Source organism: Lepus europaeus, chromosome 16 (genome assembly GCF_033115175.1).
Source record: "Lepus europaeus isolate LE1 chromosome 16, mLepTim1.pri, whole genome shotgun sequence".
Classification (NCBI taxonomy): domain Eukaryota; kingdom Metazoa; phylum Chordata; class Mammalia; order Lagomorpha; family Leporidae; genus Lepus; species Lepus europaeus.
The window spans coordinates 19984637-20000213 of NC_084842.1; the positions used below are offsets into that span (position 1 = coordinate 19984637).

The 15577-nt window shown below is 37.0% G+C and overlaps 1 protein-coding gene across 2 annotated transcripts in view; it reads left to right on the plus strand.

Moving 5' to 3' along the window:
* MICU3 (mitochondrial calcium uptake family member 3) overlaps nucleotides 1-15577 on the plus strand; it is a 102815-nt gene that overhangs the window by 38905 nt on the left and 48333 nt on the right. For both annotated transcript variants that reach the window (XM_062213747.1, XM_062213748.1), the window contains exons 3-5: nucleotides 1498-1529; nucleotides 8666-8744; nucleotides 12605-12652. In XM_062213747.1, coding sequence (XP_062069731.1) covers nucleotides 1498-1529; nucleotides 8666-8744; nucleotides 12605-12652 — 159 coding nt within the window. The remainder of the gene's footprint in view (nucleotides 1-1497; nucleotides 1530-8665; nucleotides 8745-12604; nucleotides 12653-15577) is intronic.

The window sequence follows — 15577 nt, forward strand, 5'->3', positions numbered from 1 at the left end:
ATTTTAATCACTTGATTTTACATTTGTATAAACTATCTTGGTAAAGGAAGGATGCTTTTGCTACATAGAGAAGAAAATATCTACATAAAAATCAATTTGCCCAATTTAGGAACATAGTTCTTCCATTTTGATCTTAAAATGAGTTATTATATTGCCTAAAAAAGCAGAGGGTTACATAGCAAAAAATGTCTTTTTTATAATTGTGAATTTGGCATATTGTGAATTATATAGAAATAGCTTCATTGTCCTGTAGAAGAAATTATTGGTTGTGATCATTGTAATGTAGCTGAAATAGTATTTTCCATTATCCTAACACATCTGTGTTGTAAGATTTAATCATGTAAATTCTTTTTTTTAAACTTTTATTTAGTAAATACAATTTTCCAAAGTATAATCATGTAAATTCTTAGGCAGACATTAGATGTTTACAATGATCAAATTAGAGCAAAGGAAACAGCAATATTGATTACACATTTGACCCTGCATTATAATATTTATAGTGTTTGAGATCCTCAGGTATGTAAAGAGGAAGCAGAAAAAGAAAGTGATCCCAAATATTTTATTTGACTGTAAAATTCAAATTTTATTTGATTGTTCCAGCTTCTTAACCAGCTGCAGGTGACTGGCTCTCCCTTTCATCTCTTTTTCTCTTTGCTCCTTTATTTCTCATTCACCCTGGAGAGATCTGACCTATGAATTCTATTCAGGGATGCTAATATGGCAAAGGTCATGGGTGACACCCTAGAATTTTAATTTCTGTTAATATTATTTATATTCTAGTATGAATATTGTATTAATGTCATTACTTGTGCTTTTAAGCCCATAGAATGATTAACATGGAGTAAGATAACTTACTTTATATATGCCAAAAGCCTGGAAATGACGATAATATGGTTATGAAAAAGTGTTGGGGCTGGTGCTGTGGTGTAGAGGTAAAGCCACTGCCTGTGACACATCCATATGGATGTGGGTTTGAATCCCAGCTGCTCCCTGCACTCCTTGTTTCTGATCCAGCTCCCTGCTAATGCACTTGGGAAATCAGCAGAAGCTAGCCCAAGCACTTGGGCCCCTGCAACCATGTGGGAGACCCAGATGAAGCTCCGGGCTCCTGGCTTCAGATTGGCTCAGCCCTGCCTGTTGCGCCATTTGGAGAGTAAACCAGTGGATGGATGATCTCTCTCTCTCTCTCTCTCTCTCTCTCTCTCTTTCTCTCTTTCTCTGTCTTTCCTTCTCTAACTCTGCCTTTCAAATAAATAAAATAAATTTAAAAAAAAGATGTTTGCTAATCTACTGATATTACTTATTATACATAGTTTATAATATATGAAACTGATAATAGAAATAAGGTCATATTTTAGATTCAGATCTTGAGGTCAAAAGTAACTTTGCCTTTTGGACATAAAGCCTTAGTTATGAGTTATAGTTGTAGATGGTTACTGAATATGGATATACATTACATGAAATATTTATCATCTAATTATGTTATGTTTATTTTAGTTGCTAAAACATGGAAGTCACTTTCCAAACAGGTAAGTTAAAGCTCTTGGTGTATATATATATATATATATATGCATGCGTATACTCTATACATATAAAATATACATATTTATATGTAATTTCTTTTGCAAATTAAAACATATCAAGATACCATTTTTCTACCTACCAGATTGTCAGAAAACCAAAAATGGACAATTCCAAAAGTTGTAGAACATGTAGATCAGTGTTGCTAAATTAATATGTGAATATAAATTGGTATACCCACTTTGGAAACTATTTGCCATTATTTACTAAAAGTAAAGATACATATACCCAATAACTATCAATTCAGTGTTTAAATTCTACACCAGTGCATACACATGTACCTAGTAAAGTTAAACGTGAGTATATTCTATCATCCAGTAATTTTATAACTGTGTATACCTAGAGAAATTCTTCTTTTATACAGACACAAGAATGCCCATGGATTGTTCATGATGGTAAAAAAAACCCAAAAACCCAACAAAAAATAACGCATTGATAGTAGACTTAATAAATAATATGTATAATTATAGTAATTTGATATTTACTGTTTAGAAAATGTAACTTAATTGATAAATTTTGATAGTTATAGAAATTTGATATATTCACTTATATATAAACACAGCATATATATAAAACAATGAATTACAGCAGTACTTTAACAAGGTGAGTCTCAGCGAAGCAATGATAAAATAAGCAAGTCACAAAAATGTAAACTATAATTCCATTTATATCAAGTCCAAAACTGGAAAACTAAAACTATGTTATTTCAGGATATACCCATATGAAATTAAGGAATTATTAACATAAAATGTAAGATTATCATTGAGAGCTGATTTTCTGTTTTTTTAATTATTTCTACTTTTAAATTGTATTATATATATATATATATATACCTTTTTCACTTTCATATATATGATAGACTTCACTTTAAAAAAAAATAGGATATTAGAAACTTCTTTAGTTAAAGGTAATCCTCCAAAAGCCTACACCAAATGTTAGATTTATTGTGAAACTTTAGAGACATGGTCTTTAAATTCTGTATAGTGCATGCATACCTGCTATTACAACTGTTACACTGCACTTTATAGAAAGTCTCAGCTCCTAGACTGCCGTGACAAAGTGCCACAGACTGGGTAGCTTAAACAACAGATACTGATTTTCCTGTACTTCTACAGAATAGAAATAGTAGAATGTAAAAATATATAGATTTGTGTTAGATGCAAGATCAATAAACCAAAATTACTAATGTGCTTTTATACCAGCAATAGCAATTAGAAGCCACTATCAAAATAAAAGTACATTTTACAATACTAACAAGAACTGTTAGGCACTTAAAAGCACAGCTAAACGTATATTATTAATTTATATTTAAAGACATAAGTAAATGAGGTATCGTGGTCCTTGATGGTAATAGGCTATACATATAATATAATTATATGTATTTCCTTCAGATTTATCTGTAAACTTGGTATAACTCTAAAGAAAATTCAAGAGAATTTTAAAATTCATCTGGGTAAGTAAGGGCCCCAAAATATTTAGAATAATTGGAAAAGGTAAGAGAAAAGAAACAAACAAACCATTGAAGTGAGAACAAATGAGTCTTGCCACCCATATGAAGACCCAGATTGAGGTCTCAGATCCCAACTTCGCCTTGGCCCAGCATCAACCATTGCATGCATTCAGGGAGTGACCATTAGATAGGATCTCTTTCTTAAACTAAGAATATAATGATTTTTACACCCACCAGATTGTTAGCTTCCAGAAATTTAACAATGCCATTAATTGGCATGAACAAAAAGAAGGAGCCAGGTGAAGTGCTACATTGTCACATTCATTTTTCAGAAACATTTGTCAATAGTTAATAAAGTTGCAGGTACATTGCAAGTATATGATTCAATTAATCATGAAATCATGATTCATCAGAAATCATGTTTCTTGATACGTATGCCAAAGAAATGTTTGTATGTTTGCATCAGAAATCCTATACATGTTTTCTGCAGCATTGATTATAATAGCAGAACTTTAGGAACAATATTAATGTCAATCATTACAGGAAAGGATAAAAGAATTGTGAAATAGACACACCAAGAATAAATGTAGTAATACAAGGTTAGCATGAGTAAATATATTAGAACTATGTATAGCAATGTGAATAGATTTAGAAAACATATGGTTAGATAAAACATCAAGTTGTAGAATATAGTATAAACTGACAATTTTTCAAGGGTCTATGGAGTTAAAACTATCTTCATCATGAAATTGAGAAGATATTTATTTTATTTATTGTCATTCTCACAAGAATACAGTGGTGTTTTCCACAACCTGCCTATAAATGTTGATGCCATTGCTGTGATAGCTCATGGGTACTTGTCTTGCGTCTTAAAAATTTCTTATTTTTGCTTTTAAGTGAATGAAATACTGGTATATACATCCCATATAAGTAGTGTCTCTTTTGAGTCCATAATGATATTAAGATTGTTGAGTTGAATTTAAGAATTACTGTTAACAGACAACTGCTATATCACCTTTCAAATGAAAATGAAGAATATTTGATGGGAAAATAGCCAATGGGATATAGTATTAAGTATAAAGAATGAGTTAAGAAACATTTACTATTTGCAGCAAAAACAAAATATTTTGTAAATATGCCTAGCTAGAGAATTAAAAATGTTAAGGAAAATTGAAAGTTTAGCTCATTACTGGATTATGATTAGTTTTTCTTTTCTGTATTTAAATAATTTCCCACTAGGAGGTATGTATGTGTATTTAATTTGAGAGGCAGAGAAAGAAACATAAAGACAGATGAGACAGCTCCCATTTGCTGGTTCTTTCCCTCAAATGCCTGCAACACTGGGGGCAGAGGAGTCCCCAAAGCCAGCAGCAATCAGGAATTCAACCCAGATCTCAAACATGGGTGGCCGGAACCCAATTAGTTGGAACATCACCACTACCTCCCAGGGCATGCCTTAACAGGTAGCTGGAATCAAGACATGGAGGCCGGCGCCATGGCTTAACAGGCTAATCCTCTGCCTTGCGGCGCCGGCACACCAGGTTCTAGTCCCGGTTGGGGCACCGGATTCTATCCCGGTTGCCCCTCTTCCAGGCCAGCTCTCTGCTATGGCCAGGAAGGCAGTGGAGGATGGCCCAAGTCCTTGGGCCCTGCACCCCATGGGAGACAAGGAGAAGCACCTGGCTCCTGGCTTCCAATCAGCACGATGCACTGGCCGCAGCGGCCATTGGAGGGTGAACCAACGGCAAAAAGGAAGACCTTTCTCTCTGTCTCTCTCTCTCACTATCCACTCTGCCTGTCAAAAAAAAAAAAAAGAAATGGAGCCTAGCATTGAACTCAGGCATTCTCATATGGGCCAGAGTGACTTAAATAATTCTTAACTGCTAGAACAAATGCCTGCCCTTAACTATGTAACTTTTAAAGTGTATTAACTTTAAAAAAAATTGTGTAAAGCCTTTAAAAGGCAGCTAGAATTGTAGGAAACTGAATTTTATCCAGCAGATTTTTATTTGGTATCTGTTTGTGGTAGTGTAGTATACTGCTGACACTAGGGGACACACCCAGACTTGGGGTCAGACTACAATGCTTTTAAAGTGCTCAACAAGGCTGCCTTCATATCTTGTATTCAGAAGTTGCAGGGTTGGGAGGCTCCAGGCTGCCTGCCCTTCTGAATTTATTGACCACAAATCCAGGGGATTCCCACACCTCTCCTCAGTTTTCATTGCTGGAATGACTAGTGGAACTCACCAAAGTGATCATACTTATGATTTTTAAAACATTTTATTTATTTCATTTTTATTTGAAAGGCAGAAAGATGGTAAGGGAAGAGAGAGAGAGAGAGAGAGAGCGAGCGAGCTTCCATCTATTGGTTCACTCCCTCATGTGCCTACAACAGCCAGGACTGGTCCAGACCAAAACCAAGGTCCCCTACATGGGCAGCAGGGACTTAACTACTTGAGCCATTACCTGCCGCATCCCAGGTAAGCACTAGCAGGAAGCTGGATTGGAAGCTGAGGAGCTGGGACTGGAACTAGTTATTCCGATATAGGATGCAGGATATAGGATCCCAAGTGGTGTGTTTCTTTTTTTTTTTTTTTTTTTTTGACAGGCAGAGTGGACAGTGAGAGAGAGAGACAGAGAGAAAGGTCTTCCTTTGCCGTTGGTTCACCTCTAATGGCCGCCGCGGCCGGCACACTGTGGCTGGCGCACGCGCTGATCCGATGGCAGGAGCCAGGTGCTTCTCCTAGTCTCCCATGGGGTGCAGGGCCCAAAGACTTGGGCCATCCTCCACTGCACTCCCTGGCCACAGCAGAGAGCTGGTCTGGAAGAGGGGCAACCGGGACAGGATCGGTGCCCCGACTGGGACTAGAACCCGGTGTGCCGAAATGAATAGTTGCTAATACCCACTTCACTCACTGCTACAGCCGGAGTGCTGCGCCAATCTGAAGCCAAGAGCCAGGTGCTTCCACCTGGTCTCCCATGCAGGTGTAGGGCCCAAGGACCTGGGCCATCCTCCACTGCACTCCCTGGCCACAGCAGAGAGCTGGCCTGGAACAGGGGCAACCGGGACAGAATCCGACGCCCCGACCGGGACTAGAACCCGGTGTGCTGGTGCTTCAGGCAGAGGATTAGCCTAGTGAGCCAAAGCGCCAGCCTGTATAGAATTTTCATTGGAGTTTCTTTACATACATGTGATTGATTGAATCATTGATCAGGTAATTGAACTCGATCTCTAGCTGCTCTTCATTTCCCAGATGTTGAACTGGCTCAGAACCTCAACCCTTTACTCACAGTTGTTCCTTCTGGTGACCAGGCCTACCCTGACTCATGTCCTTAGCATAAACCCTGGCATGAAAGAAGGATTTAGAGTCTCAATCCAGAACCAGACAAAGACCAATCAAATTTTTTATCTATCACTACTACAAGTAAGAGACCAAGGTAGACACTGGAATTGGGTAGAGAGATTCCCAATATAAATAGAAAATGAAGACCATAGTAAGTTTTAAAAGTCTTTAAAGTTAATACAAGAAAAAAACTAGATAATTATTTAATCATTAAAACTGCTTGAAGTCATTAAGGATCTGGCTCTGACTTTACTAGCATGTGACAGTGAATGAGTTACTCTTCCACTGAAAGTCTCAGTGAAATATGTACAATAAAAATGTGTTTTAGAATTAAGTGAGATATCATAGAGTCCATTGCTACACACAATGAGAGAACTCAAAACGTAGCTATGAGTTTTCTATCTTAAGCTCTAACTGAATTTAAGTTGGAATAGATGAAGGTGGATGATATGGAAATAGTTAAAGTGGAGAAAGGTAAGTTAATATTTGTAAAATATAAAGTATATTCAAATGTTTTTTAAAATCTCATTCTTACAAAAGTATTTCAGTTTATGAGGTCTAAACATTAAATATCCCAGTTTCTCATGACTGTTCATACCTGAGTTCTTACTTTGGTGCCATTGCTGTTCTAACCAGACTTCACTGATTACCTGGTGGCATCAAGTACTTGAAATGCAGATTTGGCACCTTGAAGGAAATGAATTCAAGAGTCTACAGAAGATTCAGGGAATCTATAAATCCTTAAGAATGCTGCTCCTATTTTTGGCATTCCAGGGACTCCATCACTTTTTTTCTAGCACAGCTTTGAAATTGGAAAAAAAAAAAAAAAGATGATCTATAAATGTCACAGAATAGTTTTAGATTGAGCTGTATCAGAAGGGGTTGGTTAGTCTTAACTGCTTGTCAAATTTGAATGTACATTAAAAATCACCTAGAAATCTTGTTAAAATGCAGATTCTGGTTCAGTTGGTCTAGGATGGGAACTAAGAGTCTGCGTTTCTTACAAGCTGCCAGGCGATTTCCAGACTGCTGGGGTCTGCCTTTTGAGTAATTGAGACCAGGTCTAGATATGGAAGTATTTTATATGTTTTTTAAAATGTATTATGACTAGCAGTTTTTTGTTTCAAAGTATAACACCAAATCCTTTAGTCATTTTTCTTCACGATTAATCAAAATATAGTTTCCACTTAATAATTTTTAATAAAGTATACATAATAAATTAAAATTGAGGCCGGCGCCGCGGCTCAATAGGCTAACCCTCTGCCTGCCGCGCTGGCACACCAGGTTCTAGTTCCGGTCGGGGCGCCGGATTCTGTCCCGGTTGCCCCTCTTCCAGGCCAGCTCTCTGCTATGGCCCGGGAGTGCAGTGGAGGATGGCCCAGGTCCTTGGGCCCTGCACCCACATGGGAGGCCAGGAGAAACACCTGGCTCCTGGCTTCAGATCAGCGCACGGTGCGCCGGCCGCAGTGTGCCAGCCGTGGCGGCCATTGGAGGGTGAACCAATGGTAAAGGAAGACCTTTTTCTCTGTCTCTCTCTCTCTCTCACTGTCCACTCTGCCTGTCAAAAAATTAAAAAAAAGTATGCATAATAAGTTAAAATTGATCTAGTATATGAACCATGATTCAAATGTTTATTTTCTCCTCTAGTTTCCCACAGTGATAGTTTGATTTTAAAAAAAAAATTTTGGCTGAGCAGCAGTTCAAGTTTATATTCTTTGCTGAATCCCTAAGTTTAAAGTAGAGAAAAGTGTGAAATAATGGCCATACTAACTCAAAATGCCTGTCCTGCCACTACATCAGATCTCACCATTGAAATGCTCTTCATTCCTTAACCTAATCTTTTGTTGGTTTGCTTATTCTACTTAAAGCCTCTGAAATCCAAAAACATTATGAAGAAGTCATATGAAGCCAAGTGATCATCTCAGCCCTTGCATTGGAAATCCAACTTTTCTTATAGCTTTCCTGAAACTATCCCTTTATAACTGACTCTAGAGCTTAAACTGACTGTCTTATCTCAATTTGGTTGTCTTGAATACACACCTTCAGTATTAAATTTATCTGAAATTTTGGCTAGCTCCAATTGAATTTCATGTAGCATCTTTGCCATTTTGTATTTAGACTGTGAGCAAATATCGGGTTTTGTGGTTGAATGAGCCACAGGTGTAGAGTAGGATAAATATTGCCATATCTTGTATATGGAGACACTTTTTGTGTGAATGTTAAAGTATGTTTGATCTATTTTATATGTAGTTGGTTTACCTATTCAGTATTATAATATGTTCCTTTGTAGGAATTAAATCAAATGCTCTCAGAAACACCTCCAGTTTGGAAAGGGTCATCGAAGCTATTTCGAAGTCTTAAAGAAAGAGGTAAGTTAATCTTACTACTTAAGCATATTGATACTATATTATTTATACTATTTACATATGTATATTATCCTCATACCTAAAATAAAATTATTCTCATACATAAATAAGGTAAGATTTCTTTGAAAATATCATACTAACTCTAACATGAATGCACATTTTATCCAGAAGAATTTGACATTCAAATTGCTCCCACCTGGTTCACTTGGAGTCTGAAAGAGACAACTTTCTTAAAATTTTTGAGAAACCCAGGCCAAGTTAGCTTTAAAAATCCTCTTAGAAATATTTTCTTGAACGTTCTCTTAAATATTGCACTTCAGGTGACAGGCATGTGGTACAGTGTTTAAGTTGCCACTTGGGACACCCATATTCCATATCTAAGCGCTTGGTTCAAGACCTGGTAATTCCACTTCCCATCCAGCTTCCTATTAATGTGCACCCTGGAAGGCAGCAGATGATGGCTCAAGTTCTTGGGTTCCTGCTGCCCATGTAGGAGACTGAGATTGAGTTCCAGGTTCCTGGCTTCAGCTTGGCCCAGCCCTGACTGTGTGGGCATTTGCAGATAGGTCTCTCTCTCTTCGTCCCCCACCCCCACCACCTGTTAAATAAAAATGGAAATAAATTCTCTTTTAAAAACAGCTATTTCACTATTGGCATTTTAAAAAATAGATTGCCATTCAAGTCTTAGCATGGGATGAGCATCAGGAAAATTCAAAGCTCAGAAAGATTGGATTAGTATGATGATTTAAAAAAATTGGCCTTAGTACATCTCATGGGGAAATGCAAATTGGATCAGATATAATCTAAGAAAAATGCTTAGAAGAAGGAATATGGGAAGATTTAATCTGAAAGCCTTTATTTTAGGCATGTCTTAATTCTCCTTATGTTATATCCATGTTTGCATTTTTCTAGCAGAAAGGATGTATTTGGCATTTCCGATAGAATTATCTGCAGCGATGAAAATCTTCAATGTCTGCACCATTTAAAATGGTCACCACTAACCAAATATGACTGTTAAGCATTTGGACTGTGACTAGTATACATGAGAAACTGGATTTTTAGTTTTCTCTGGTTTTAATTATTTTAAATTTAAATAGTTACATGTGTCCAATGGCTACCCTTTAAGATAGTGCATATCTCTCAGACTATCAAGATAATCCTTGGTCTCAGAAGGTTTTAGAACCATTAAGTTAGGAGAAGTAGAGAAGTGCAGAGAGCCTTGTTTTTTGTTTTTTTTTTTTTTAAATAGCAATTAAATAGAAGAGAAATATTAAAGCTAGACCTTTAGAGCTACTTTAGAGATTTATTTTATTTAAATTATTTGTTTTTATTTATTTATTTTTATTGATTTAGAATATCAGGAAACAAAGCAAAACAGAAATTTTCCATCAGCTTATTCACTCCCCAAATGTCTACAGCAACCGGGGCTGGGCCAGGCCAAAGCCAGAGATACCTAGAACTCAATATGAGTCTTCTGCATAACTAGGACCCAACTGTTTGAGCTGTCATATACTCCTTCCAAGGATATTCACTAGCAAGGAGCTGGAATCGGAAGCAGAGCTAGAATTCAAATCCAGACACTGCAGTATGGGTTGCGGGCCTCCCAAGTAGTGTCTTAACTACTGCGCCAAATGCCTGCACCTAAAGATTAATTTTAAAATGAAGACATTTATCTGCTTAAAATACTACCTAGCAAGACAAATTATACAGTTATTTTTAAAAAGTGACATACATCATTTATGAAAACATGTATTTCATAGATAGTTATAATACCCAACTATACATGATATGGGAATTAAACAATGTAATGCTTTTTAAAAACTTCCCTTAAAACTGTTTTTTTGGTTGAATTTGCAAAGAAATCTAGTTGGGAGCAGGCATTTAGCCTAGTGGCTAAGACATCCACCTCCTACATTGGAGGTCTGGGTTTGATACCCACCTCTGGCCCCTGATTCTAGCTTCCCAGCAGTGCAGATACTAGGAAGCATCAGAGGGTGGCTTAAGTAGTTGGGTCCCTGCCATCCACATGGAAGACCTTGATAGTATTCCCAACTCCTGGCTCAAGCCCTGGTACAGCCCTAGCCATTGCAAACATCCAGGGGTCAAATAGTGGACAGGACCTCACTTGCTCTCTTTGTCTCTGCCTCTCAAATTTTAAACATTTTTAAAAGAAACATAGTTGATATCTTATCCTCATTTTTAAAAGATTGTACATTTTTATATGCTTAACATTTATTTTTATTTTTTGAGCCTGAATAACCTTAAATGAATTAAAGTATTAGTCTTATAGTTTTTCAGTTTTGTAATTGGAAAGCATTAAGAATCTACTTCTTGGGCCAGCGCTGTGGTGCAGCAGGTTAATGCCCTGGCCTGAGGCACCGGCATCCCATGTGGGCGCCGGTTCTAGTCCCCACTGCTCCTCTTTCAATTCAGCTCTCTGCTGTGGCCTGGGATAGCGGTAGAGGATGGCCCAAGTCCTTGGGCCCCTGCACCCGCTTGGGAGACCTGGAGGAAGCACCTGGCTCCTGGCTTCGGATCGGCATAGCTCCAGTCGGTCGTTGCAGCCATCTGGGGAGTGAACCAGCAGATGGAAGACCTCTCTCTCTCTGTCTCTACCTCTCTCTGTAACTCTGTCTTTCAAATAAATAAAATAAATCTTTAAAAAAAAAAAGAATCTACTTCTTGTTCCCTGTGAATTAAGTCCTATAGATATGTGCCCGCCATGATAATCATGATCACCATCAGGACTTCCACAGTTAAGTTTTCCTTGACAGTTTTACTTGAGGGAAATCTTAAGTATCTTTATGGTAGTTATTAAAAATTCTTTATACCAACCAGCATCCCCTGTGTATTCTACAAACTCAGAAAGTCAGTGAGATGAGGTTGGGAAGACAGCAAGCCCATTTCCCGTTTTCATTTCTCTTTATTCCTCCTGCATTGAATGATTTCTGTGTATATGTGTGGGATCCTACAGAATCAAAGTTTTGTATCTTTATATATATTGAAAATTCCAGAATCTTTCTCCCATAACATTCATGGCAATCAACCAGAACTATCTGTCTATAGGTCACAATATTCTAGTATAAACAAAAGAAGAGAATGCTTTCAGGGCCTCCTGGGTTGTTCCCTTCATGTCTCTGACAAACTGCCTGACAGTGAATCCCCTTCCCTTTGTTCAGTAACAAAAAGGGTAGCTTCAAAGAACAAAGATAAATGTTTTAAAAGTTCATGATCTGATTATTTAATGATTTTTGCACCTTTTTACCAAACATCAGAAGAATTTGAAATGTAGATAAATATTTTGAGTTTTTTCCTAATTTTAATGTTCTCAATGTCTACTTGGAAGATTAGTGAAGCTGTTAACTCTAGTTTTGGGTGTTAGGTCCAAAAGCAAATATTCTAGTAACAGAATGTATATTTTTGTTTACTCTAAATAAGCTCCTTTTAAAGTTTACAATTATGGAGTGCGGAGAACTCAGGATGCAATGTACAGAAACATAAGCCATTTAATTACAATAAAAACCTCTTACAGCACATTAATTAAATAGAGCTAACCACTTTGAACCTTTTAATTTTGTTAGATTCATATATAAAAACTAGCAACAAGTTGAAACTATAAGTAACATAATTTGGCTTCTTTGCCCAGTATATATGAGAGCATTACTGGAAATTTTGTATGAGTTTCTATAGAAGGCTTAGAACAAATAAAGTAAAATTAATTTTGCTGTTGTTGCTTATGATTTTATGATGATTTAGTCTCACTTAAAACAATAATAAGTATTTATTGCTATTAAAATATTTTACTTTAATAAGAAAATAAAGTAATATGGTTCTAGCATAACCAATACTTTTTTTTTTTCTAGGTGTGATTTCTTATACAGAATATCTTTTCCTTTTGTGTATTTTAACAAGTGAGTATACTCATTAAATCTATTTCTGAATATAGTTTTCTTGTTTAACCAAAATCCTGGAAAACAGATCTTTCTTAGGTTTTGTTACTACTGAAAATAACTTTAGGTATGTCCTTGCTGGTCTACAAAACTCATACAAATCCACAGAAAAATGCCAAACCATAGCACTATCATGAATCAGAAACATAAATGTTCTGGCTTATCTTTCAGAAATAAAATGCTCAAAAATTATAGATTTATTATTATATATCAACTTTTTTGGTTTTAGTCTACATGAGATTTCAAATGTCATGTAATAATTTGTAAATTTCTTGCTAGATTCATTTGAATCACATTTTCTGCAAGACTAATACGAAGATGAGTTTCTTAACTAATGAGCCTATCAAAATACTCATCATTATATCCTAGAACATATTTCTTATTCCCTTCTTTCATGTGCAGCACTTCTAATGAAATATACAAAGGTTTAATAAGACTTTCAATTTGTTTTATTTAATGGTGGAAATTATATGTTTTCATTTACTGTCCCCAGCTACCTGCCTTTTCTATTCCTTGAATTCCTACCTCGGGGATTTGAACTGTTATTTCCTCTGATGTCCATGCTTTTCCTCAAGATCCTCTTGATAAACATCTTTTAGGGGGCCAGCACTGTAGTGTAGTGGGTAAAGTTGTCGCCTGCAGTGCTAGCATCCCATATGGGTGCTGGCTCAAGTCCCGGCTGCTCCACTTCCAATCCAGCTCTCTGCTATGGGCTGGGAAAGCAGTATAAGATGGCCCAAGTCCTTGGGCCCCTGCACCTGCATGGGAGACCCAGAAGAAGCTCTTGCTCCTTGCTTCGGATCCGTGCAGCGCCGGCCATTGCAGCCAATTGGGGAATGAATCAGTGGATGGAAGATCACTTTCTCTGCCTCTCCTTCTCTCTGTGTAACTGACTTTCAAATAAATACATGAATCTTTAAAAAAAAAATCTTTCAGGATTGCTTTCAAATGTGAGGGCATAGCTAGTTTTACTTGATCGTCATCTCTAAAATAGTTTCCTTTCTCATCTCTTCCTTTTTTATCTCTTTCCTGTGTTTTATTTTCCTCATAGCACTTAAGCTATTTGACAAGGGTTTACATGCCCTAGTGTTTCACCACACTGGAATGCAAGGTAGAAAATGGCAAAGATTTTACCTTTTGTACATCTGATAGGTGAATTGAAAAAAGAAAAAAAAAATGGGAGGGTTTCTGATTGTGAGGATATGTAGAGACATACGGAAATCAGAAATCAGAACATCAAAACTCTCATTAGAAATAAATCTGGGCTGGCGCCGTGGCTCAACAGGCTAATCCTCTGCCTTGCGGCGCCGGCACACCAGGTTCTAGTCCTAGTGGGGGCGCTGGATTCTATCCCGGTTGCCCCTCTTCCAGGCCAGCTCTCTGCTATGGCCCGGGAAGGCAGTGGAGGATGGCCCAAGTCCTTGGGCCCTGCACCCTCATGGGAGACCATGAGAAGCACCTGGCTCCTGGCTTCGGATCAGCAAGATGCGCCGGCCGCGGTGGCCATTGGAGGGTGAACCAACGGCAAAAAGGAAGACCTTTCTCTCTGTCTCTCTCTCACTATCCACTCTGCCTGTCCAAAAAAAAAAAAAAAAAAAAATAGAAATAAATCTGAAAATACCTTATACTTTGTAATTAGAAAATTCACATCACAGTGTTGACTTCCATTTTAAGAAGTTTTGTTGCATGGGTTGTATGTATGCACAAGTGTTTGAAAACTTGTCTTTTTTTCATTTTTTGCCTTCTGGACTTGAAACTAAAATGTTAGTGCTGAATAACAGATATTATAAAATTAGAAATGGAGTTTTATGAGGTTGATCCAGTCTGGAAAGCCATAGTGATGATGCAAGTCCAGTCAATGATGAGTGCTCAAATGAGAATTAGAGTGGGTGCCAAGGAGTATCTCAGAAAGTTGTTGAAAAGTTGTCTCATTAGGTAGAACAACTTTGGATACAGAATTGAAAGTGGTAAGTACCTAAGCCAGCAGAAATACGAGCAGTACTGTTTAGGAATGCCATTTGTTGTGATGAAACAGGGTATGTGCGTATACACACACACACACACACAGAGAAAATTTTGATAACTACAGCAAGGTTAGGCTCTTTGGATTCTGTGAAATTTTCTTTGGAGTTCAGGAACCATCTATAGAAGTGTCTGAGGGGTTTACATCGAAAGTTTTTAGAATATTGGTGAGATTAGAACTAAGAAAAATATGAAAGACAGGTGGCAGGAAGTGGGCTACAGAATCTATAAGTTTCTCTTTACATTTTACTATTTTGCTTTCCTCACTGTTATTTATAAGGTATTATATTTTATTTATTATTTTTGTATAGATAGATATTTTTTAAGATCTTTAAAACTTGGTTGTCAGAGATGGTGTGTATTTTTATTTCTTTCTCAGGTGAATGGTAATGAAAAATTAGGTTTCTATAGAACATTCAAGAATTGAGACTGGGTGAAGGTCTACCTTCTGTCCTGGGATTTTTAGACCGCTGTTATGGTTAAGAAAGCAGGGCTTCTCTTTTGCCAGGTTTAAGATTTCACAACAGGCAGTAGCAAGTTTATCTGTGGGGGGTCCCTTTCTAAGCTTCTTGCTGGTCATCTCAAAAGAAAAGATGAGATGTTTTGAGAAAGGCTTTTTACACTGAGCTCCTCTTTGAAGGAGCTTTGTGCTCTAGAAGTGGAAAGAGGAAAGAGATTGGACCTCATACTAAATTTCAAAAACTAAAGCAAAGTTCGTAATATGTGAAAGTCTGTCTTTCCCAGAATAGCAGTTGTCCCGTATATTTTGGAGGAAATTTAGGATTATACCTGCAAGCTTCTTTTATTTTATATTTCTGTTTTTGAATCCTCTAGAAGTTTAAAGCCAAATAAATAATATATCAC